The sequence below is a fragment of the Gymnoscopelus microlampas genome, assembly GCF_963454915.1.
Source record: "Gymnoscopelus microlampas genome assembly, chromosome: 3".
Lineage (NCBI taxonomy): Eukaryota > Metazoa > Chordata > Actinopteri > Myctophiformes > Myctophidae > Gymnoscopelus > Gymnoscopelus microlampas.
The window spans coordinates 9,952,663-9,978,731 of NC_139940.1; the positions used below are offsets into that span (position 1 = coordinate 9,952,663).

The 26,069-nt window shown below is 43.4% G+C and overlaps 1 protein-coding gene across 3 annotated transcripts in view; it reads right to left on the bottom strand.

The window, feature by feature from the left end:
* Window positions 1-65: 65 nt before the first annotated feature.
* The window catches only part of ttyh1 (tweety family member 1), a 46,517-nt gene continuing 20,513 nt past the window's right edge, over window positions 66-26,069 (bottom strand). Inside the window, exons 4-15 of one of the 3 annotated variants that reach the window (XM_084049068.1) lie at window positions 22,636-22,747; window positions 20,633-20,973; window positions 18,356-18,451; window positions 17,347-17,419; window positions 10,390-10,465; window positions 9,799-9,854; window positions 9,158-9,250; window positions 8,359-8,451; window positions 6,555-6,694; window positions 4,700-4,760; window positions 2,386-2,464; window positions 66-1,220 (exon numbers count right to left, since the gene is read on the bottom strand). In XM_084049068.1, coding sequence (XP_083905194.1) covers window positions 2,426-2,464; window positions 4,700-4,760; window positions 6,555-6,694; window positions 8,359-8,451; window positions 9,158-9,250; window positions 9,799-9,854; window positions 10,390-10,465; window positions 17,347-17,419; window positions 18,356-18,451; window positions 20,633-20,973; window positions 22,636-22,747 — 1,180 coding nt within the window. In that variant the 3' untranslated portion in view covers window positions 66-1,220; window positions 2,386-2,425. Of the gene's footprint in view, window positions 1,221-2,385; window positions 2,465-4,592; window positions 4,761-6,554; window positions 6,695-8,358; window positions 8,452-9,157; window positions 9,251-9,798; window positions 9,855-10,389; window positions 10,466-17,346; window positions 17,420-18,355; window positions 18,452-20,632; window positions 20,974-22,635; window positions 22,748-26,069 lie in introns of all 3 variants that reach the window. The other 2 variants (XM_084049066.1, XM_084049067.1) reach the window with 2 other exon arrangements.

Consider the following 26,069-nt stretch of genomic DNA (forward strand, 5'->3'; position numbering starts at 1 on the left):
GGTTATTACATTGGAGTGTTGGTAGAGTGCAGGCATGAAGAGGACCAGTCGATCGTTGAGGTTATCGTAGTTATTTTTATTTATATTAGACTCTTGAAGTGTAAAAGGATGCCATTCAAAAGGAGCATTGATATAATACCTTACAAACTCAATTTCAGGGTTACCAAGGTCAGTAGGCAAGGAGGGGGATTCAATGAAATCTCCGACATATCATTACCATATATACACAAAAAACAGCCTATAGAGATCTCAGAAACCCACTGCTATACATAGTTATTATTGCTAGTTACGGCAGGGCTACTGCAGCACCAGTAGCAGGAAGTCGTATTGCTATGTACCTGCTGTCAGTCGCATGGGAATTGTAGTTCTCCACTCTCAAGACCCATCGGGAAATTGTAGTCCCTCTGTTTGGCCTTCATTAAAGGGGCTTGATGGCCCTCGAGTATTTTTATTTTAAGAGCACAGGTTTATTCAGGTATTATATAGACAGTGAAATGTACAGTAGAATAATATCAGAAGATATAATATCAGAAGGTAATACAAGGGAAATACAGAATTGCCACCTATAAAAAGTAAAAAAACAAAACATTTGAATACCAAGTGAGGGAGCTGCATATCCATTCACAGAGAAAAAAAAAGTGTCTTGTTGCTACGTGCCAGTGTTTTTTTCTACAACAATAGGTTTTTTTCTTTTTTTAATATAAAAACTCGAAAATAAATTGGTGATACCGATACATTTAAGAATATAAAACTACAACGCAGTAACGTCAATACCATTTTTGGCTCGCCTCACAGTTAACACAGACTTTGGACAGATAAAAGTGGAACAAAGGGGGTACTTTGACTGACTGATACTTGGTGCATACCTTTTTGCATAACCACACACGACCCTATGTGCCATGATAGTCGAACGTGAGTCCCCTTAAACGCTGCTTCTTAGCTTCTTTTTAAGTGCTTCTAATCACAATTGTCAATGGTACTGACGTTACACGTCTTGATTTCACACCTAGCATTCAGTTTTTTATTTATATTAGTTCTTTTTTTTCCTTTCCATCTCAGTAAAGTGTCCATTCATAAGAAAATTTAACTCTTTGTCTTTTTTTCCCACTACGTTTTTTTTTCCTAACAAAAAATATTCAACGTGAATACAGGTTCCTTGAATGGGAGGGGTTGGGGTGCGATTGACTTCCCCCGTAACCAGTCAGCATGCTGGGAGAGTACTGTACTTTCACAAAACCATGTGATTCAGCCAGATGGGACATTGATGAAGGTCCGAAGGTGTGGTGTAGACAGAAAAGAACGGGGAAAAAATAAGACAAGAAAATACAGTTATTCATCCAAGTCACGAAGATCAACATAAAAGTGGAATGTACATGCTGGTCACTATCTGGCCAGCATCCAAAATGTTATTATAAACTAGTCATTACTACTGTGACACTTCAGGGCAAAGAAGGTTTTGGATTTGAATCACTTAAAACCCTATATACAGTATGTTGTTGTTAACTGGGGTCCCCCAGGGGTCTACAATTGGTCCCCTCCATTATTGCCTCTACAACCAAATCTCTTCAGTGAAAATAGCCAATCTACAAGCTCACAACGCATCGCAAAGTGACACGTTGTGAGTTTGTAGATCCACAAGGCACTTAGAGATAACTGAGGATATACGCTTGTGTTAATGACAGAGTTAATGGTGCGTTCATGCCAAGTGGGAAATGCTTCCCACATCAGAGTGCTCAAGTATTTGAGGTTGGAAACAAACCAGACACCTGTAAGTCTGTTTTGAAAGTCTGTTATTTCTTGTTCAAACCTTTCACTACTAACATCGGCATGTTGCTACTGGAGTTTACATGATGCCAGAGAAGTCTCTGACATCATGAGAAAGCCCTGAGAGTTACCGACTAGGAATCCAGAGTTGGAGGAACATTCACGTACATTTTTCCTACCGGGAAGCCGGGGCATTTCCCAGTTCCTACTTGGCATGAAAATGTACCCTCAACCACTTAAACCCTTATATCCTTTGTCGACTGGGATCTGTACTTGGTCCCCACCTGTTTTCCCTCTACGCCGAATCTCTTAGCCGAAAATATATCTACAAGCTCACAATGCGTCGCGACGTGTTGCTTGTAGATATGCTTTAGATATTTTCACAGAATGTTTTTTGGGATGCTAGGGTTTAAGTGGTTAAACCGTGAGCAGATGAAGAAATAGTGATGCCACCAGAAAGAAAAAAAAACAAAACAGGCCAGCTTACAGGGTCTTTGCGAGGTTGGAGCTTTGCCTCCGCGTTAAGTTTTGTTTTGCGGTCATGTTTTTACGGAGTTAAAATGGGCATTGTACACTAACAGTAATGATAGATGGTTATGTGACAAGTACAGAGGAACTCACAGAAGGGGGTGGGGACTGTCTTTCAGTCAAGGGCAGGCTCTCATAGCCAGGGTTGCCATTGGAGGAAACGTTTGGAGTCCTGCATAGAGACAGAGAGAGATAAAGGACAGAGAGAGGGAAGAGGAGGAATGGAGGAATGAACGAGAAAAAAAGGGGGGGAAAACGGGTGAGACACGTCGAGAAAGACATAGGGTTGAGGGGGGGCCGGACAAGTGGACAGGAGGCCGAAGGAAAGGTAAGAAGAGAAAGAAAGGAAGAGTGATTAGAAAAATGATGCGGAGTGATATAAATGTATATACAGAGCTGAATGAATATACAGTCATCTGCAGATGCACTTTAAAGTCAGGACTGCAACTCACCAAATTCCATTTTGGAATCATACTTTTTTTCTCAATTAGTCTAACACCTGCATGCAAAAGCACAGCAAGCACACAACGCCAAGCCATTCCATTTAAGAGGAGCTGACTGTAATTGTAGTGTTGGTTTTGGTTGGTTTGATTTAAAAGACTTTGGCCGTTAGCTTTAGGTCAGTATCTCTGTAAAGGCGGTCTTAATGATGGATGTGGGAGCAGTCAGAGGGTGTTAAATGTTATGGAGTTAGGCTTCCCAGAGCAGGGGTTCTCAAACGTCTTTATTTCAAGGACCCCCCCGTAACTCTGAGGGCGTACAAATGGAACCAAATGGACCCGTAAGGGTCCATTTGGTTCCATTTGTACGCTCTCAGAGTTGCAGACCTGTAACGGCCCATTTGGAACCCCCTTAATGAACCCCCGAGGGTCCCTGGATCCCACTTTGAGAACCACTGTTCTAGAGTATGAGCTAACCTCGGAAAGTCCAAGGAGAGACAGGGGGAAAGAGTTGCAGAAGAGTGGACGGTGAGAGAATGGAGAAGCCAATGTGAGGACAATGAAATGGGGGGGGAGAAAAAGCCAAGCGAGCAGAGAAACAAGGCATGACTAAGGAAAGAGTAGAGACCGAACAAGACAGGAGAGGAGGACAAGTCCAGAGGAACAACTGTGGAGAGATCTTGATCACGTATGACGACAAGGACTTTGGACGCCACGGTGGTGCAGATGACGAGATGAGAGTGATGATGGAGGTGGCCGGGCGGGCGGAGAGAGAGGTCGGGGGGGCGACAACCTGAGCCCTCACATCACCGAGAGGGGGAGGAGGGGGTTTAACGAGCGCGACCTCGCTGTCACTGACACCTTCCCCACAACCCCATAGTAGAAGTAGCAGTAGGAGTGGTGGTCGCAGTGGTCTACTACTGGTTGAGGTCATTCGAAACATGAACCAGATCTGTTGGGCAAACGTTTCGAGCGGAAGGAAGGGATTGGGGGGAGGGGGGGGGGGCTACGTCGTCTGTCTTGGAAATCGCTCGACAGACGGACCCATAGACAGACACACAGACAGACAGACCTCGGGTAATTGTGTCTGTTCTCCCCCTGCCTATACGCTGTTGCAGTCCACATTGACCTGTCTGTGTGTCTGTCTGCGTTTGCATGTGCTTGACCCTGGCAGCTTGCTGGCTTTTGGTCTGTCCCTGCCATGTGTCTAAATAAAAGTAAGAGTACAGTATGTAATCCTATAGTTACCTCTTAGACCACCCTCGCCTCTTCTCTATATCCACAGTAATTCTCTAACCTTGCCTACACTGAGCTCTCTGTACTTAGGTAGGGGTGGATGTGTGAGGCTATGTTCAAAATCTTGTCGTTATTTGTCTTCAATGCTAATACGTGTGTTAAGTGCTGTCAAGCTAACATGTTTGCAACTATTATCTATTATGTCACTTATTTCTTTAATGGCTAAAGCTCAGCAGCCAAGCCAAAGTGTCTCTCCATTACTGTTATCCGTACTGTGTGTTGCCAAACTGCATCCTAACCATAATCTCTGCTCAGCTGGGGGGGGGTCTATATAGATATTTTACCTTAGCTAACTGATCTAGAATCAGCCGTTCATCTCCCAGCATTAACATGAGACACAGGGAGACCGAAACACAGAACTGATGTCAGTGTCTTAAAAAGCATCATTTATACGTCATCGTACGACCAGTATCGGCAATGGTGTTATTTCCGCCGTACGACAACGTATAAATTAGGCTTCAGGACCGTTCTTAGTCCTTCTATCTGAAACTTCTATGGGGGTGGGGTTCGGGGTGCACTCTGCCTGTCTGTCTGTCTGCGTGTCTGTGTGTCGGTGTTACTCACGGGAGCGGCGGCGCGCTAGAAAAGGGGGGTGTCCAGCCGGCCCCCGGGTAATTATAGAAGGGGGGCAAGGCCCCTCGCTGAGACCCCGTGGCCGTCTGTCTACGTGCCTGATGGGTGGTGAAGGGGTCCTCGCTCTCGCTGTCCGAGTCTTCGTACTCCTCCGAATCACTGTCGCCGCCGACAACAAGTAGAGAGAGAGAGAGACAGATGTGTGAGCAGAGGAATAATAGTCCCCATGTTTACATGTACTGCAGTGAAGCACTGCTGTTTACTCCCTGCTGCAAAGTAACTTTATATCATAGAACACGTTTGTTTTAATCCCTTGTTTGCAGTTTATGTTGTAGTCACACAGTGTAAAAAATGGACCCTCACACTGCTAGGAAAACGGCAGCCTACGTCCCTATTTTGGCCATGTCATTATAAGCAAAGCGTTTCCAAATCTTTCACAATTTGTTAAATTTTGTTAATTTTATAAGTGGAAAATAGCCTATGTACAAGCTCACAACGCAACATGTTGTGAGCTTGTACATATTTTCGAATAGCATAATAAAATAGGGCGTAAGTAGTTAATTAACTCTTCAGGGAAGCCTACTTCCCTGAAGAGTTTGCTACCGTTTGCTAACAAACAACAAACAAGCAAACAAACACACTCACACACACAATAGAGATTACAATACCCGCAGGCCATCCTGCTGACCCATCCACGGCACGCATACCACATAGATTAGACACACAAACGCACTTGTAATGTCATAGGTTTGTGTTCATACTATGGCCCAACTTAATTGTGACATATCTCTCCACCTGATTGCAGTCTTCTCCAATGGGCTGTATGCCTTTAACCACTTATATGTCATGTACTGTAAGTAACTGATATGTCTTTGTTAAAGTAAGAGTTAAAAATCTCTATAGTGTATACTGATAGTAATCATTGCTATGAGTGTTTGGTCTCCCCCTCTCTCCAGCTCTTTAGTAAACAGAAAATAGATTTTCAGGTCGGGATACCAATTTGATCCAATCAGGAGAGAGAACTAACACCAATCAGGAGAGAGAACTCAAATAAGATACTGTATAGTGAAATTGGAAGATTCCTGACCTGAATATTTTCTGTTTACTAAAGCACTGAAGAGATAGGGAGACCCTTATTAAAGAACTAACTTTTTAACAAAACCAAAACATCACTTACATATCATTTACACCAATATACTTTGTTGTATGACGAATAGCAAAAATAGCCGATCTAAATTTTGTATTATTATTATTTATGGACAATTAATCGCCTCGTAGGGACGCCAGGGTCTTCAAGTGATTGACACCTTGAAAAAATATATATGCAATAATAATAATTGTATGTATAACAGTGTATGGATCTTTTCCCCCCCCATGTTTGACCAACAGTTGACATGATGTGTGTCTTCATACTGTAGCTAGTTTCTGTTTTAGTGCTACTATGAATGCAGATTCACTGCAATGGGATGACGCTATTCACAGACAGATCAAAACAAATTAAATCCCCTTCTTGATCTCTCTTAAGCTTTTGCTGCCTTTAAGCAGCTGTCTGTGAGACAGTGGAAAAATATCAACTGCAGGGAAGAAAAAAAAACCTGTAATAAACCTGCGGGTTGAAGGCTGCACATTGGAAATAATAAGCCGAATATTTTTACTTCAAAGCGTCATTCCTGCAAAATATACAATAACTCAAAAATCACCCCATATTTACACTAGCAACACATGCATGGCTTTCTCATCAGTTTCACGTTTTCATTGAATGCTGACTGCAGCAGTACTGACACACACACCCACCCACCCACCCACCCACCCACCCACCCACCCACACACACACACACACACACACACACACACACACACACACACACACACACACACACACACACACACACACACACACACACACACACACAACCAACCCCCACCCCCACACACACACACGCACACACACACCTTGGGAAGCTCCTCCAGGCACCAGGTAGGGAGCAGAGGAGGGCAGTGAACGCCAGAGCAGACAGGAAGGAGTAGAGGGAGAGGTACAGCAGCCCCTCCATTCCATCGTAGCACAGGCCTTTCAACGAATCTATGTAGTCCTGAGAGCAAGAGGTGGGAAGCACTACTTAAACCAATGGTTCTCAAACAAACTTTATTTATTTATAAGGGTCCATTTGGTTCCATTTGTACATTCTCAGGGTTGCAAACTTGAAAGGGTCCATTTGGTTCCTAACTAGTTGCTAGGGACCCCCTGGAACCCCCTCAAGGACGCCTGGGGGTCCCCGGACCCCACTTTGAGAACCACTGACTGAAATAAAGGGACACCATCACACTTCTGATGTGCATTTCAGGCAAATGTTGGTGGTGATGACCATAGTCTGCCGGTGTCTGTCTGTCTGGCATGCAGATATGCCCAAATATGGGCGTATTTGCCGATTAGCGCTGATGTCAGGCTTGTCCGACGTCAGCGGAAATCGCCGTTGTTAAGCAACAGTGTTTTGTGTGATGTCAGACACATGAGAGAGAGGAGAGAGAGAGATGAAGATAGATAGACACAGAGTGAGGGATGGAGAGGGGGAGGGAGGGATGGAGAGGGGGAGGGAGGGAGGGAGGGAATGTGAGAGAGAGCCTGTTTCACACGCACAATGACCCAGCCAATGCAGGGTACCAAAACCTGTGATTTTTTTTGGTGTTGATTTGCAGGTACTTCTTCACACTGCATGTCTTGAAACACACTACTGTATATATATATAGTCATTATTGATCCACTGTTGACATAGTCTGTTCACTCATTCAGAGTCCTTGTGCAGATATATAGCCAGAATATAAACTCATTGTTTTTATTGTCTCCGCCAGGAGACTATGTTTTCACTTTCCGTCCCCCCCCCCTCGGCCAAGCTAACATTGGTCAAGCCTCGCGTGACACGTGACAATACGTTGAAAGAGTGTGCTCTGATTGGCTAGTGAGACGCATGACGTATAGCGGCCTATAAATAGATGTGTCACTTTGAAAGAGTCTGTGTCTCTTTCAAAGTGAGGTAAGACAGGAATAATCACGAAATGGCTGAGAAATAGCTTAGACAGGATTAATCAATATTTGCTGGCGGAGACTTGTGCTCCGAGGAGCACATTTTCTAGTTTATCTTTGGTTTGGTTCTTGATTCTTACTCTTCTCTTACCTGTGCCTCTCCTGTGTTTCATTCTTACTGCTGTTGCTGCTATGATGACACCTGAATTTGACTATGGGGATCAATAAAGTTTTATCTTGTTTATCTATGTAAAGCAGTATGTTTTCTTCTCCTGTATAATCTGTCATGTGTTGCTGGAAGTCATGGACAACATGAGGTTGGCAGTTAGTGACACGGTCATTGATACACATAAATGTGTTAATATATGAATTAGTTAAAGATGTATACGGTTGAGGAGGAGGAGGTGGTAACTGTAAGTAGGATCACTTATTAAAATACTGCATATTACTTACAGTAATTTATCCTAAAGAATAGCACAGTGCGATTATAGTTTACACAATTAAGAAATGCAGAATATTCACTTATGAGCCAAACCACAGTAGAACTGAAGTTGGAGAAAATACATTTATTTCCTAAATAATTGAGGCTAGTAATGATGAAGTAATCATTAACACAATATCTATATAAAATAATCAGAATGATTGCCTATGTCATCATAATTTATTCATAATCATACATTATAATATCAGTCCAGTACAGTGTAAGCCTGCCCTACAACAGTAGCCTAGAGTTACCTTGTTGAGACCTCGGCAGTTCAGTAGCGCCACCAGCTGGTGGAAGTTGCTCTCTGTGGAGTTGAGTATCTGCTGGACCTCCCTGAGAGATTTCTACATTGACAAACATCATGTCATTTGCACAGTGAAATGAGTGAATAAACTCAGAATGTAATAAATCAGTGTTGATTTCGTCGACTAAAACTATGACGAAAAATGTTCGTCGACTACCTTTTTTCACTGACCAAAACAAAAAAATAAAACTACGATGACTAAAACTAAGACTAAATATATTGACAATTTCGTCAACAAATAAAAACTAGACTAAAATGTTATGGAGGGACTAGTGGAGAAGGGATTCAGTATAACTAAAAGTCAAGTAATTTTATTTTTGATTGTGCTCGGGTGTTGTGCTCTGAAAATAGCAGATCTACAAGCTCACAACGCGTCGCGCTGCGACGCGTTGTGAGCTTGTAGATCTGGCTATTAACGGCTATTTTCAGCATGCAACCAAGTGTAAAATCAGCCATTACGGTGCCATCACGGCGTGCCAAAATACATTTTAGTCGACTAAATCAACTGTAGATTTAGTCGACTATAATCTTATGATATTTAGTCGACTAAAACTAGACAAAAACTAAAACATTTCATATGACTGAAATATGACTAAAACTAAATGGAATTTTATTCAAAAGACTATGACTACAACTAAATGGAATTTTATTCAAAAGACTATGACTAAAACTAAATAAAAATGTGCTGTCAAAATCAACACTGTAATAAATTGAGCAGAGTGACGCATGCTGACAGTGTACTGTACCTCAGCTTTGGGAAACTGTGGGAGAGCGTTTCTGTCCAGACTTGAGAGTTGTGTGTGCATGTTGGACAGAGCCCTCTGTGACTGGGTCAGCAGCTGGACACAACAGAGGGGTCGCTGGGATTAGAGTTTCTATTACACTTTGTAAAAGAAACCTTTCTTAAAAATAGATTTCTCTGACGCGTTTCAAAGAAATTGGGGCCTCGGTATTAGGTCTATCTTAACTCCCCTATACGAGAGTGTACGTTTTGGTATAAGTATATGTGCCATGCTAATGTTTTGCTATATTTCTGTGTATTTTGATATGTCCTTTTTTCAGTTAAAAACGTATTTTTTTTAATGCTGATGCAGATCTAAGAGCTTGTAGTGGGGCTATTTTTGAATAGCCGAAGTACAACATAGCAGTGGTTAAACTCAACTGATGCCAACAACCAGATACAGATATATTGTATATAGCAAACATAAATAAAGAAAAAGACAAAACTGCAAAACATTATGATAATACAGTTGTGTCTCCTTGTGTTTTTCTTGTTATGGTTGAGAGATCAATTTTAGATGATATTCTAATTTAAAAATAATAATGAATTAAGCTCATACATCTCAGATTAAAGCACAAATTGTCGTCCTACTGTAGGCTACTGTACCTGTTGGAAGGGACTGTTCATACGGCTGTTGCAGGTCAAGTAGTAGTCCAACACATCTGTATGTACACAAACAAAGAGACGACCAGAGATCTACTTGGATACATGTGGAATAAAAGAAAGGGTAACTAAAGGTACAATTTGGAAGTGAGGTTATCAAAGGAATAACACAGAAAATGTAAGGTGGTTTGTTCAGTAACAGGGTTCTCCTCATCTCTCCAGCTCAGGTTGGGATACCAATTTTCAGGAGAGAGAACTCAATTGGAACATTTCTTAACAACTTAATTCCCACAATAAATAAATAAATAAATAAATAAAATATGGAAGCCAGGGTTAAAGTGGGTAACAAATGTTTTATTAAATTGTTCAATTGTGATATTATCAAACCAATCTCAAACATATCAGACAGTCGTGTGTTTACTTCAGTGTGACCAGAAGCAGGGATAAAACATCCCCACCGGCCATAAAAATGTATGAAATGTCAAAAGCAGAGGCAAGGATCCCCCTCCCTAGCAAATCCAACCCTGACTTCATGGCTGGACTAAAACGACAGTTCACTCTCATAATTTTGTACAGATGAGTATGCTACTGTACCTGCACTGGTCCCAGAGTTGAAGTGGGTGGAATTGAGAACGAACGAGTTAGGATCCGAGCAGAAGTCACTTAGAGCCTGATGATGAAGAGAGTGCGGGGGGGGGGGGGGGGGGAGACAGAGACAGAGAGACACACAGAGAGAGACAAAGACAGAGACAGAGAGAGAGAGAGGGGCGGGGCAGAGGAAATCAGAAGAAAAATAGTTAGACCAGGTGGTACGGAGAAAGACGCATCAAAATCACAACATGGAACATTTAGTTTTACATTGGGGACTGCTCTCTTTTTCAATAATAAAGAAATTAAAGAAATTCAGAAAGAAAATTCTTACATTTTCCAGAAAAATACCAAATTTCTATTTTGTCTCTCGAGCTGAAAATGTTTAGGAACCCCTACTGGAGATCGCCGATTCGAGATGGAGATTTATTACAAAATGATGAATAAAAAACACAGATTAAAGGTCAGCTTTGTCGATTGTTTCTTAACGGAATCCTAACGTTCTATTGTGAGGATGTAAAATCTGTTCACAAGAGCTCGCTCTCTCTGCACTGGAAAATCACCGCCGGCCTACCGACGTAAAACAATAAATTCCACTCAATGAATAGAGATCAATTTAAATGCACTCATTCGGGTCAGGAGCGTGGAAAAGGAAAGCGATCGCATTGGGAGAAGTTACTGGTGGCACACTGACCAGCTGACACACTTCCACTGTACTACATGTGTACTGCCGGTGGCTGAGCTGCTATTGATCATCTACTGACTGACGCATGGAGCTCTAGCCCAGATTAATAGACACCTCTCTGAGCTCAGAACATCACCGCTCCTGAACCTTCTCCATGTTTACAGTGTTGTCGTTTAGGATGTATATAGGGCGGACATAGCTTAGTGGGTAGAGAGGCTGTCTGGTAATCACAAGGTCACCGGTTTGCCCCCCTGCAGGCCTCCCCCAGTATACGTGTCAAAGGTTTCCTGAGCCACCAGCTGGGTTAAGCTGAAACTTTATTAATGCCCTGCTGGATTAATAAAGGTCTACCTTCATCAGCCGCAGTGGTGGTAAAAGTACTAACATTCTTTACTTAAGTAAAAGTATTAATACTATGAAGTAAATGTACTCTGTTACAAGTAACAGTCCGGAATTCAAAATGTACTTAAAAGGTAGGGTAAGTGATATTTTTGGGTATTTTTTTTTTGTTTTGTTAAAAAGGTTAAAGTACTATGTTCTGATAGTAATCATTGCTACAGAGCGTTTGTTCGGTCACAGTGGTCTCTCCAGCTCTTAAGTAAAGAGAATATAGTACATTTTCAGGTAGGTGACAAAATGTAAGCTTTAACATTTTCCTCTGAGATGTAGTGGAGTAGACGTAAAAGTATTGGAAATTGGAAATACTCAAGTCAAGTACAAATACCTCAAAATTGCACTTAAGTACAGTGCTTGAGTACATGTACTTAGTTACTTTCCACCACTGATCAGCCACATAACCTCTGCTCTCTGCATCGTCCCCATGAATAATTTTTCTCAGCTTTGCTGATGTGCATTTTCCTAAACCACCGAAGTTCCCGACACGGATGGTTCCTGAAGTGTTTTGTGCAGTGGAAATGGGGCCCTAAACATACAGCACACAATCACGGTCAGCATGAGGTCGCCCCCTGCCAGAAGAGGGAGTGAGAGCCACACATACAGACCAGTCAGTCAGTCAGTCAGTCAGGCAGGGAACAGAGGACCAGAAGAAGAGGAGGAGGGGTGGAGAGGATAGAAAGCCCAGCCAGGACAGCAGAAATCGGGCAGAGCGAGGCCCTACAGCTGGCCCATTGTTCCACTGTCAGTAAACATGGACAGAGCCGCTCTGTTTTGGGGCGCGCACACACATAAAGGCCTTTGGGACATCTCCCAGCAGCTCCACATGACACAGGACACTTTAACCCATTAAGACCGGGACAACATAATTTTTAGATTTCTTTCGGCTGTTCAAAAATAGCAGATCTACAAGCTCATAGCACGGCACCGAGTGCCGTGCTATGAGCTTGTAGATCTGCTATTTTAGAAAACCCCAAAAATGTGTGCAAATCTTTGAATATATATATATTCAAATATGATTCAAATCTTTGCTTCTGGGGGTACCTGGAACAAAACAGTTTGAGATGGGGGTCCGCGGTCAAATACATATCATTTTGAGGGTCCTTGACATGAAAAAGTTTGAGCACCACTGATATAGAAACATAGGTTTTTTTCAGAATACTGTTGGGATTTAGAAGACATTTGTAGAATCGGCTTCAGGTCTTAAAGTGTTAATCCAAGCCAATCGCAGAAGCCCACACACCCCTAAACCCCTATGGAGACACTTGGCACTGTTGGCAAATGGGTTAAAGTTTCTGCCCTGTGTGTTTTTTTGCACCTTATGTCTTATGTCTACCTGCTGCTATGTGGACAAATGTGTTACCACTTTCGTACCTTATGCTTGACCTCATGTACATACTGTATCTGCTGGTCTTATGCTATGCGTATTTACGTGTATGTATGTAGATATCTTGATCTTTTTTTATGTTCTCTATTGTTTATTATTACCTAATATCATTGTTTTGACCAGAACATTCTAATGCTTCATATTGTTAATACCATTATATCGCAAACGATAAGGCACAACAGGTGTCTCGGTATAGGAAAATAACTTATATGATAATCTATGACAGGGTGTGCCGGTGTAGGAAACTACTAGCGTACAATAATGCACGATGGGGTGTCCCAGGATAGGAAAACAACTTGCGATAATGTATGACAGGGTGTCCCCCCGGAGAGGAATTCCACAATACCAAGCAGAGTGGAGTGCCCCCGCCCCCCCCTATCCTGCTCCATCTCCAAAAAAACAGCCACCCTTTGCTTCTGAGCCCAGCCAAAACAATACCGCCCTTCAAATACAGTGAGCCTTACCAGAGCTATCTGTCCCTTCACTGCCAGGGAAGGGAACGTCGCCTTGGGGCATGAGCTTTGATTGAAGAGGCACATCATAAAACGTTCCCTATCTTCATTGTGTGTCCGACAAAAATGTCAGCGCACAGAGAGAGAGATATATATGGCGGGGTGGGGGCTATTGCCAATGAGAGAAGGCGACACACTACTCGCGTTATTTTTGGTGTTGAAAGCGTCTTTCAGCTTGGCCTCTCGGGCTGAACACGCTACAACGTCCCTGCTACTAGCAGTGGTGGAAGTAACTAAGTACATGTACTCTGTACTTAAGTACAATTTTGAGGTATTTGAGTATTTCCAATTTCCAATACTTTTACTTCTACTCCACTACAACTCCACTACATCTCAGAGGCAAATATTGTACTTTTACTCCACTACAATTATTTGAAAACTTTAGTTACTAGTTACTTTGTAGATTTTGATTATTATTACAAAACCACTTCAGACCTATATATACTTTGGCAATTTGAGCTTGTAGATTGGCTATTTTCAAAGGACTTTTATACATTTGAAAACATGTGAAATGGGACTTTTTGCATAATGAGTACTTTCTACTTTTGGTACTTTAAGTACATTTTGATACCAATACTTTTGTGCTTTTACTCAAGTACATTTTGAATTCTGGACTTTTACTAGTAACAGAGTATTTCTACATTGCAGTATTGATACTTTTACTTAAGAAAAAATTGTGAGTACTTTTTCCACCACTGCTAGTCACGTTACGGAGAATTTGCTTTTACTACCTTTCACTCTGTCACACACCACTTAGCTATGCCCCCCCCCCCCTCCCCCCTCCATCCCCATCTCCATCCATCCAGCCTTATTCTCTCTAAACCTCTCTCTGTCTCTCTGATGGTCCCCCCAGGGCCCCGGAGGCTCTCTGACGACCTCAACATTAAAGCATCTCCCTGGATGAGTTGTTCATTTACCCTCACTCACTTGCTTTTGCTGCCTTCCCTCTCTCTCTCTCTCTCTCTCTCTCTCTCTGCCACTCTCTATCCCCGTCAGCTCCCTGTTCTTTGTTTCTTTTCTTTCACTCCCCTTCTCTTCCACGTCCTTCTTTCTCCCATTCAATTCCTTCATTTTCTTCCCTCTCCTCCTGTCACTTGCTGTCTTTTTCTTTCTCTCTCTCTCCCCAATTTGGTCTGCAATGTTCGCTCTCTATATCAACAGACTCTCTCTCTCTCTATTTTCGCCTTTCCTTTTTTATCTTTATTTCTATTCCATTTAATCCTGTCTCTGTCCCATTCTCAACACCTCCCTCTTCCTCCCGTTCCCATGCACTTGTGTTTTTCTCTCCGTTTTAGCGTCCTCTCTCCATCTCTGTCTCTTTCCCTCTCTGTCTCTCTCCCTCTCTGTCTCTCTCCCTCTCTGTCTGTCTCTCTGTCTCTCTGTCTCTCTCTCTCTCTCTGATGTTGAAGCGAGTTCTCATTTAAAGCGCTCGAGTCGTGTTCCATCTTCCATCTTTGCTTCCCGGCGCTGAACACCCACACATACACGCAACGCACTTAGATACACAAACACCGGCTCTGACGCACCAGCGCACTTTTCACCCGCAAACACACAAAACCACACACATGCAAACACACACACACATTGCATCTTTAATCTCTGCCCCATTTTCCTGCCTGTTTGGTGATTTGCCACTACTGCAGAGTTCCCTAGGAGGCAGCTCTTTTCACAGTTTAGCACAATGAGCACATCAACACACACACACACACACACACACACACACACACAGAGTGCGCTGTGTTTTGGATTCCCGGCATCCCCTTGGCCTGCCATGGCGGGTCAGACCCCTGAAGGTCTCTCTTCCTGCAACCAGTGAGCCAAAATCCCCCTGTTTGGTCCCCCCATTCACTTTCTTTTTGTTGCACCCCCGTCCCCCTCATCTCTGTTACCCTGCACCCCATCCCCTCATTTCTCTAACCCCCCCATGCTTCCCTTGTCTCTGGAGCATTTGTATGGGGGTTAGAATAGTTTAGCGGTTTAGAGAACTGTCCACCCCTGACAACCAGGACAACATACTGGTGATGGCCTACAAGGTAATCAAGGGCATTGCCATGGCACCCAGGTACCTTCAAGACATGATCCACCCCATACACCCTTTACCACTCACTTAGATCACCTAACACAAGAGGCTCTGTTCATCCCTTCCCTAAAACACCCTGGTCAACACCCCTCCTCCTGGCCCCCAAGCTGTGGAATAAACTCCCTCTTGCAGTCAGGACTGCAGACTGGCTCCCCATTTTCCACCGCAGTTTGAAACCCCACCTCTTCAGACTCTATTGAGAGAATATTGGGTTTCATAACTCTCCTCCACATTTCTAATACTTTTTGTAATTTTCAATCTGTATACTTCTATGACCTATCATAGAAGTATACAGATTGAGTGGGCAAGGGCCGAGCGCATGCCTCCTTCAATGCATGAGAGCCAACTGACCTACTTGTCACCTGACAGGGGGGAGTTTCCCTGGTTGGACATAGCGCGTGGAAGGAACACGTTATTCCAACCAGTTCCCTTCCCCTCCATCAGGCGCCCCGGCTGTCATGGGGGAGGCGGTATAGCGACCAGGATTACTACATGTTTTTGTGAGGGTATTAACTACCCTGAGAGACACTGGGAGAACATGCAAACTCCACACAGAGTAGGCCCTTTCGCCAACCCCACCTAGGGTATGGGCTGAACAAGGACAAAAAAAAAATCTCACAATTGCACTAATGCACTTATATGTGTATTTATGTATATATGTTTATACCTTGCTGCACATCAGTAATTGTATGAGTAATAAATCAATCCCTTTTGAACCTCTTGAGTCTTGAAGTGATGTCAATCCAACAAATTAATCATGTGCAGAATGCAGGACGTAAATACATTGTATTGCATCTATTATGAGATTATAACTGATTGTAAATGCTACTGGAAGCTGTAATAGTTTAAATATCTGTTGTATCGGGTGTGTTGTAGTCCTGTGTGTGGCATGACATGTAAATAAGATAATTGATTCAATAAATGTATTTGACTGTAGCAACAGGAAGACAATAAGCACAGGCATAAGATTCGGGGGAGTAGAACTATGACAGGGAGTGACTATTTGGCACCATTGACAGTGGAAATCAAGACCGCCGACTCCTCATCAATCTGTGTGGTCCACAGAGACTGACACCCGAGAGAGTATGGTGCTTTAGGCAGATCATCTGTGCTGCTGCACAGTCAAATCTAGAGTGTTAATTTAACTTTGAGATTTGATTGATTCGCCCCGAGAGTCCAGTCTGGTCCCATGCAGCCCTGAATGCTTATAGATGCGTCTGGGAAATTGGAAGGTCGCCAGTTCAACCCTGGGCTAGCCCACTCTACGTGTTTAAGAGGTCCCTGGGCAAGACACTTAACCTCTTAACAGCTGGCCCCATGCGCTCCTCTGATCTACTGCAGCGAGTCCCAACCTGTGGGGCCGGGGCCCACTGGTGGGCGGTGAGGATATTGCAAGTGGGCCCCCAAATAATTGGCAAAACACTGAGATTTTTATGATAATATAACATAAATATATATATATATATATATTTTAAATGCTAAGAAAATGTCATAGTATTGTTTCTTTAAAACAACAAAAATGTGTTTTCATTGTGATACTGATAAATAGAAACTTAAAAAATGGTACGTTGGTTCCATTGATCTAAACCGGAACACAATCGATAGATTGATCGTTAAAATAAACATGCTCTGAAAATGCACGTTGTGTAACCACCCATCTGACCACTTAACAGTGGTCAGATGGGTGGGCGCATTGGGGGAGCATGGGGGTAGCATAGGGGTAGCATAGAGCTGTTAAGGGGTTAAGTGTCTTGCTCAGGGACACTTAAAACACATAGACTGGGCCACGAACACTTTCAAGATTCTCAAGTGGGCCCTGAACCAGAAAGAAGGTTGGGAACCGGACCCACTGATCTAGATCTGGATGAATGCATAAAAAGTCATTTCCCTTTCCCTTATTACTCACCACCACCGTGGCTGTCTCCAGACCCAGTGAGCCCCAGCTCAGGAACAGAGCCAGCCATGCCAACACTGTCATCCTGGGGAAAACAGCACGCACACGCACACACACACACACACACACACACACACACACACACACACACACACACACACACACACACACTTGAGTCAAGAAGCCGCTTTGATGTTCCGTCCAATACTGTGTCTGGTCTGTCTTTTTGTTATTCTAATGTCTGATTTATTTTGCGCTGAAAGGGAAGTGGATAATGCGTGCAGTGTGTCACAGGGAATTCACACCTGTAGGTCGTGAATCTTGGCCTTTTTCTGGCACGCGGCCAATTTCCTTTAGCACTTTCTATTTTTATTGAGGCAGTTTTATGGGTAAAGATGTGAGTAAAACCAAACGGCGAAGGAGAGCAGCTCCAGATAACGCACCGCTGGGCTTCCCTGCATCACCAAACTACATACACTTGCCCCAAGTGTGTGTGTGTGTGGTGTGTGTGTGTGTGTGTGTGTGTGTGTGTGTGTGTGTGTGTGTGTGTGTGTGTGTGTGTGTGTGTGTGTGTGTGTGTGTGTGTGTGTGTGGTGTGGTGTGGTGTGGTGTGGTGTGGTGTGGTGTGGTGTGGTGTGGTGTGGTGTGGTGTGTATGTACTTGTATTACTATACTAGTGAGGGCCAAATGTCCCTACAAGTATAGTAAAAGTCGAGAAATGGTTGTTTTATGGTTAAAAAAAGATGTTATGGTTAAGTGCAAGTCTAAACTTGCAATTAGGAAAAGATTCCGGTTGGGGTTAGGATTAGGCATAGAGTTTTCCATATTTCTGTCGCACACCAAAAAACTGCTGATCTACAAGTTGTGAGCTTGTAGGGTTAGGGTTAAAAATGGTGGAACATTTTAGAATTGGCATTCATTAAACAACCGTCCTATAATGTTGAAGTCCTCACAAGTATAGTAATATAAGTGTGTGTGTGTGTGTGTGTGTGTGTGTGTGTGTGTGTGTGTTTAAACTTACAGTATGAGCAGCCAGCGTGCTTGCTTGGCTAGTCCCAACAGGATGAACAGCATTATTATCAGGTCCAGCAGCAGCAAAAGTACGTAGGACAGCCACCTACCACACACACACACACACACACACACACACACACACACACACACACACACACACACACACACACACACACACACACACACACACACACACACACACACACACACACACACACACACACACACACACACAGTGAGTTACATATAAAAAAAAACTATATTTATCCATTAGAAAAGCTAGTTGGAATCCCTCAGGGAGCCAGATGGTTATAACTTTAACAACTTAAGCCCTGTACACTTTGCCGCACAACAAATAGCAAAAATAGCCGTTCTACATGCTCACAACTTGTCGCATCATGACGTGTTGTGAACTTATAGATCAGCTATGCTGTGTTTTTGTATTTTTTTAAAGAATAATAACATGCTGACACAATTGAATGATGACACAAGTTAAACATTCAGCAAGTAAAGTTTAGCTTTTTGTTTTACTTTCATGCCAACAACATTAATAGACACTGGTGACATTTTGGAACAAATGTCATCCAATGTCAATAATTTAAACATCATAGTGGTGAGGAATATCTAAATGGAAATGAATGAGAATATGATCAGTGATGAAGGGAACACGGTCCATGCTCTCTCGGCTGTCTAAAAATGTAATAATATAGTAATACACCAATACATTATTATACTTCAACTTCAAGTGTTAGTGTTAGTACGTGTATGAGGCTGTATATACATTACACCTGCTTGTTAGAATAATTTTTACAATTAATGCAGTCATGTTGAGATTGACACAGAGCTCACTCAGCAGCATGGGCTGTGGCTACTGGGCCTCTGGTGTCGGAAAGGATGCGACCTACATTTGTCATTTCCTTGCAACCAAATGTCTGACATGATAAATCAAATGTCCCTGCATGCCTTTTGTAATTATACGAAGCCATTCTAAGAACGAAACCAAGGCTTTTGCGGCCAACGCTATTCTTGCAGATGAGTGAAGTAACCAAAGATGCGTAATTGTCTGTACTAGGTCTTTACCCTGTATTATTGTGGTTTGGATTTCGATGAAACCCGCCGTGGGCCTTACACAGACGCGTGAGGTTGAAACCACACAGAGGCAAATTGAAGGCTGAAAAATATGCGACCATTGTCTTCATTTCCTTCGAGAGTCTGTCATTTACACGAATGCCTTGTGCACGTACTTCCTTGATCACATACCAACATGCTATAGTTTTTGTACTTGCCTACAGTATACGGCCTGCAGTTTGGAGTAAGCTATTTGTCCTGCAGTATTTTAACTACAGCACTGCACTTGACAAACAGACTTGATAGTTGAAAAATTGGATGTGTAGTGGTGCTGCAAACAGGGCATCGCATTACCTTAACGTACCATATCTCCATATATTTTAGTGTTCCAGCAGCTCACAAGCAGTGTACAAGTACTGTAGCTTTCCCTGCATTGCTGGGGTTACTGAACTGTCACTTTGCAACACGTCGATCATCAGGATTCGATACCCAGCATTGGCTGAATTAATCCCCATCTCACTCTCCCTCCCTCCCTCCCTCCCTCCCTCCCTCTCTCTCTCATTGATCAAGCTCATGTCAGACTTAACTCCCCCTGAGATCCCCAACATGACCATCTGAGCAGGCACGTGCACACATACATGAAAGTGAGCTTGAGCATTGAGCACCTGCCCTTTTACCCGTCGGTAAAAAAGTGCCCCATCCAGAAAAAAATATATGTTATTACCCCCAAAATAGAGACTTTAACTGCCCCTAGCGGCCTAACGGTAAGGCCGGCGGAAATGGTACTCAGGTATCTAATTCGTCGCCGTCCGACCTTCCTAGCCCGTGTTATTAAAGAAAAACGGGCGGCAATGGCCAAAACTTAATCGAAAATCTGCGATCGAAAAAGTGGCAAAAGTGGCCGTTTTCAAGACGTTTGGCCATTATCTCTGGAACGGAAGGTCCAATCTGCTCAGTTCAAATCTTGTTGGATGCGTGACTTTGAGGACATTAAGTACGCAATAACACCTTTTCGTTTTTTCCAGGTTTTGGGGCCTAAAAGTATGGTAGTCGGGCCGGCCGGCAATAGGTGCCCTTTTGAAATTCCAGCCCCTGCCTCTCCAAATCCCTCTGCATGTCCCTGCATCTGAGCAGCCATCAGCTGGGCAAAGCCAAAGTATAAAGGTCTACCTTTAGTGTATTACAGTACCCGTATGTCCAGCTCACTGCCTCTCACCTGTAGTCTTCGTTGACCATCAGGGTGTTGGCCGCCCAGCCAGGAGAGAAGGGGCTGGGCATCAGCCCGCCGGTAGGCGCCGCCGCCGTGGGAGCCATGGAGGGGGGGACCGGGGTGAGGGCGTTGATGGGAGACGCGCTGTCGTTCCCGAAGCCTCCGTCCGCGCCCCCCGCGCTGGCACGGGCCAGGGAGATGGAGGAGAGCAGGTTGATGATGTTGTCAGAGAACCTGCGGCAGTTCCTGGTGGACACCAGGAAGGGTTTACTGCCCATGAAGAGCTCGTCCATGGTGGCCAGAGGGCCCGAGATGGACAGCTGCAGCCCAGAGACGGTGTCTGAAATCTGGGGGAGGAGAGGGGAGACTTAGTTCACTGTACTGTACATCGACTGTGCTCATACTTCATTAAATATTCTCTTTCATTTGTGTTTTACTTTATGTTATCTCAGTAAAGAATCTTGAGCTAATATTCTATGCATGCAAGGTGCAATAAAAACGTTTATTATCATTATCATATTGTCTCTTGTCCGACACAGATACAAATGTATTGTTTACCACGGGATTAAGCATAGGTTTGGTCTAGCACGGTTTTGTTTAGATTAGCTTAATTTAGTTTAATTCAGTCTGGTCTAGGTTTTGGTTACGCTAATCTAGTCAAATTTGGTTGAGTTTAGTCAAATTATTTGCAAAAGTATATATATAAAAAAAAGTGAATTTCCAAAGGATAAAATGGAAAGAAGCAAAACGGAAAGATCAATTACATCAGTAATTTGTGCAGCGGAAATGAAAAACAAGCACTTGTAACAACATCTCCCTCAAGGCAGAAATAAACAAGTAGCAACAACAATCTCAATTAGGTGTCTCATAAATCCATAATATTGCAATGATATCTATTAAACCACGAGGTCTTAGACTGGTTTGTACGATGAGATCGTTCGTATGGTATATTTGTAAGTCGACTAATGCACAACAAAGGCGTTAATCGCAATTATTTGAGTGACAATTAACCGTCAAGTAAAATGTCATAATAATGCCATGACAACTGAATGTACCCCAAGGGATCAATGAATGTCTATCTATCTTTCTTATCCATGTATTGATGAATAGATAAATAAATAAATACATGAGCTGTACTCTACTGTGTCTTTACAGGACCTCTGTCAACGTGACACAGATCAGTGTCTGACCACAGCAATTCACAGTGGATCAATACACCATGCAATACACCAGTTTATACAACACACTCCTCTCTGTGTGCGTGTGTGTCTCTCTTAATGACACACATGTACAAGAGCAAGCACACACATGTGTGCACGCACGCACACATTTACACACACACACACACACACACACACACACACACACACACACACACACACACACACACACACACACACCAATGTACATGATGTGCACATTGACTGCAAACAATGCATGCGGGGGGAACACGCGCATGCACACACACACGCACACACACACACACACACACAGACACACACATAACGTATGCATATACATGCATACATTGTCACATTTATGTACAGTATACACACACACCAATGTACACTGAACACAATGCTTGCACGGACACACACACACACACAGTCACACAAATCCACACGCACAGACAAATTGCTCACATACACAATGGCACACACAAGCACACTCACAAACAAATCCACATGCGCACACACACAGTCACACAAATCCACACGCACAAGCAAATTGCTCACATACACAATGGCACACACAAGCACACACAAAAACACAAATCCACATGCGCGCGCGCACACACACACACACACACACACACACACACACACACACACACACACACACACACACACACACACACACACACACACACACACACACACACACACACACACACACACACACACACACACACACACACACACACACACACACACACACACACACACACAGGGCCAGATATTGTGCATGTGTGTTTGTGAGACATGTGGTATCCAGAGAGCAGGGCTCACCAGCAGATCGATGGAAGCCAGCGTATAATTGGCAGTGAGGAGAGACGAGGTCAGCTGATACATCCCATCATTAGCCTCGCTGTTGCCATAGAAACCAACACCTATGGCAACACTGCAAAAGACATGGGGGAAAAGAGAGAGAGAGAGAGGGTGGGAGAGCGAGAGAGAATGCAAGATGAGATAGGAGAAGCATAAAGGCAATGTTTTATTCAGTGTGTATGTACATGTAAAATGAATTCTATATGTACATAGATAGAGCAGAGCTTCTCAAAGTAGGGTCCCCCCCAGGGGTCCTTTAGGACAGTGGTTCAGGCCGTGACCTCCCAAAATAATCATTATTTGAACTGGGGACCCCCTAATCATATTTGAACTGGGGACCCCCCAAAATAATCATATTTGAACTGGGGACCCCCCACCCTGAAAAGCATTTGGAATGTAGGAGTTGAGGCATTCAATTTAGTTTGACTCGGTTCCACAGCGAGGTTGTGAGCTTGTAGATTATCACAATGTTTGCCTCCTTCTTATATTAATTGACAATTTTGCCAATGTTTGACCAGTTTTCATAGCATAGTTTGTTGATTACTTGAGAACCACTGCTTTAGGACACTGTTTCCCAAACAGTGGGTCGGGACCTATTTGTGAGTAAATGTCCCACAAATTTTTCATTTCCTACATTTCATAGGAAATGTATTGTTGTTGAAATGTATTACTTTTTCAAATATTTTCTCCAAAAATTCAAAGATTTTCATACATTAAAAACAAATTCAAACATTTTTCAAAATAATTTCATAAATAAGTGAAACATCCATCTACAAGCAGACAATGCGTCGCATCGTGACACATTGTGAACTTAGATCTGCTATTTTCACTAGTTTGGGTCGCGGGAAGACACACATTTCTCTTTTGTAACCACTGCTTTAGGATGCTCAAGAGGGTCCCCAACAAAACGGGGGTCCCCAGCAAAATGAGCTTGTAGATCTGCTATTTTCGGGGGGAAAAAAATAACATTTTGAAAATATGGGAGTAGGTTATGGGAGTCCCTTATCTGAGTCCCAGGCACAAAATCCTTTCAGAAGGGGGTCCGGGACCAAATCTGTCCTTGAAATGAGAATGTTTGAGAACTACTGAGATAGAGCTGGTGAGGATGAGAGAGGATGTGCAGCGGGCGAGCGAACCAACCAACAGTCAAGCTCAGTGAGGGTAGGACTGAGGATGAGGCTCGGCGAGACTGAGCCTCATCCGTCCAAACCTCCATGGGCTTCAACCGGGTGAAGGTAGAACGTCAGAGGAACGTCACATACATAACATCATATTTACACATCTTTCTCTTATTCACAATATTCAGATTAAGGCCTCGGCCAGATGTTCGCCAAATCCCCTCAGTCCCCCCTAAATGGAATGGTACGACCCAATCTCCAGCAAAGTATGTGACCCAGATTAGAGCGCAGAGGGAAAAGCGAGGTGTGTGTGTGTGTGTGTGTGTGTGTGTGTGTGTGTGTGTGTGTGTGTGTGTGTGTGTGTATGTACAATACATCCATGCCTCTGCACGGTCCCTGGCTTTCTGTTGCAGAGCTGCCTAATGTATACAATCCATAATGACTGTGCTGTGACACACACACACACACACACACACACACACACACACACACACACACACACACACACACACACACACACACACACACACACACACACACACACACACACACACACACACACACACACACACACACACACACACACACACACACACACACACACACGGGGGGGAGATGAGTCACATAAAATGTATTTCAAGAGGTAAAGTAGATCATTCTTCTGTTCCATCTCATCCAACAAGGAACATAGATGTATTGTGTTGTCCTACGCAGAACAAGCCTCTGTGTTGTTAACCACTTAAAACCCTCTAGTCCAGTGGTTTTCAACATTTTTTTGCATCGAGGACCCCCAAATTGACACATATTAGCCCAGGGACCCCCGTTTTAAAAGATATGCCAGGGACTAAACCATTTTGATTTCTTGGGGGTCCCAATCTACACAGTAGTATCATCATCAGTTTTCATTTAACTCTGAGAGGGTACAAATGGAACCAAATGGACCCTAACGGGTCCATTTGGTTCCATTTGTACACTCGCCACTGGACACCATGCTAGTAGGTCGCAGGGATTACATTTAAATGTTTAGCTTTTTACCCCTTTTTCTCCCCAATTCGGTCGTTATGCCAATTAATGCACACATGTGTGTTGTCACTGAAGCACTTTGGGCTGCATTTGATGTCATGAAAGGTGCTATACAAATAAAGTTTATTATCATTATTACACAGGGTTTGAGTTGTAAAAAAAAGAAAAGAAAAAGAGGGGGGACATTTTCTTAATGACGAATGGAAATGGTAGGTATTAGAATTTGAAAACTCCGTTTACACTTGATGAGTGAAGCACAATGGAATCAGATCAGACCTCTTATCTCTTGTCATTGCAATATGAAGAGGTGTGAATGGATTTGAAAACAACACACAGACACATGTATAATGGCAGTGTTGAAGCTACAGTAGCACGCTGTTAAACTGAACTCGCTATTTGACATGTTATTGTGGCTTGCAGTTATGATAAAGCAAGATGGTATCGCCTGCAAGTCAAAATCACATCTGGTCCTGATTATTGAGAACATCAAAGCTAGCGCTGAGAATGTTCCTGGAAATAGACATAGAAAGCCAGCAGTCTTAATGCTGGCCAACTTAAATGCCTATAATATTCTTTGAAATATTGGTTTACAAAGCAATATGGCATTAACTGGGTATCAAAACGCCAGACTGTGGGCGCAGCGATATGAAAAACTAATCGGGGGGGAATTGAGCGGCATTGGAGAATGAATGGGCTGGAAATGGAAATATAATAACTGACAGGGCTGACGTCTTAATGCCACTAGCCTGCGGTTACACATCGCAATTTGACACATCGATTTACAGTTCTGGAAGTTCCTGATGCGTCGGCCAGCCGCGGCATCCGCTCAGTCACTCTGCTCGCACCGACTGCGTCACACTGGTTCTCAACAGACCGTAAATTAACGCTGAGAGTGTACAAATGGAACCAAATGGACCCGTACGGGTCCATTTGGTTCCATTTGTACACTCTCAGAGTTATGGGGGGGTCAGTGGTCCAATGCCTACCAAACTGGGGGTCCCTGGTCGGGCCCCCGGACCAGACATTGAGAAACAGTGGCCTTGATAACCACATGCTGTTGGACAGACGTCAAGTGTCGTTCCTTTACAGTAGTCGCACTGAAGGCTCAGTGACCTGACTGCATGACTGCATGACTGCACAGTCACCCGATCTGCCATGACCCCTCAGAGAGTGAATGACGGACTGTAGGTGGGTCATCATAAACACCGCTGTGAGGGAACCCCCCTCCCCCACACGCACACACACACACACACA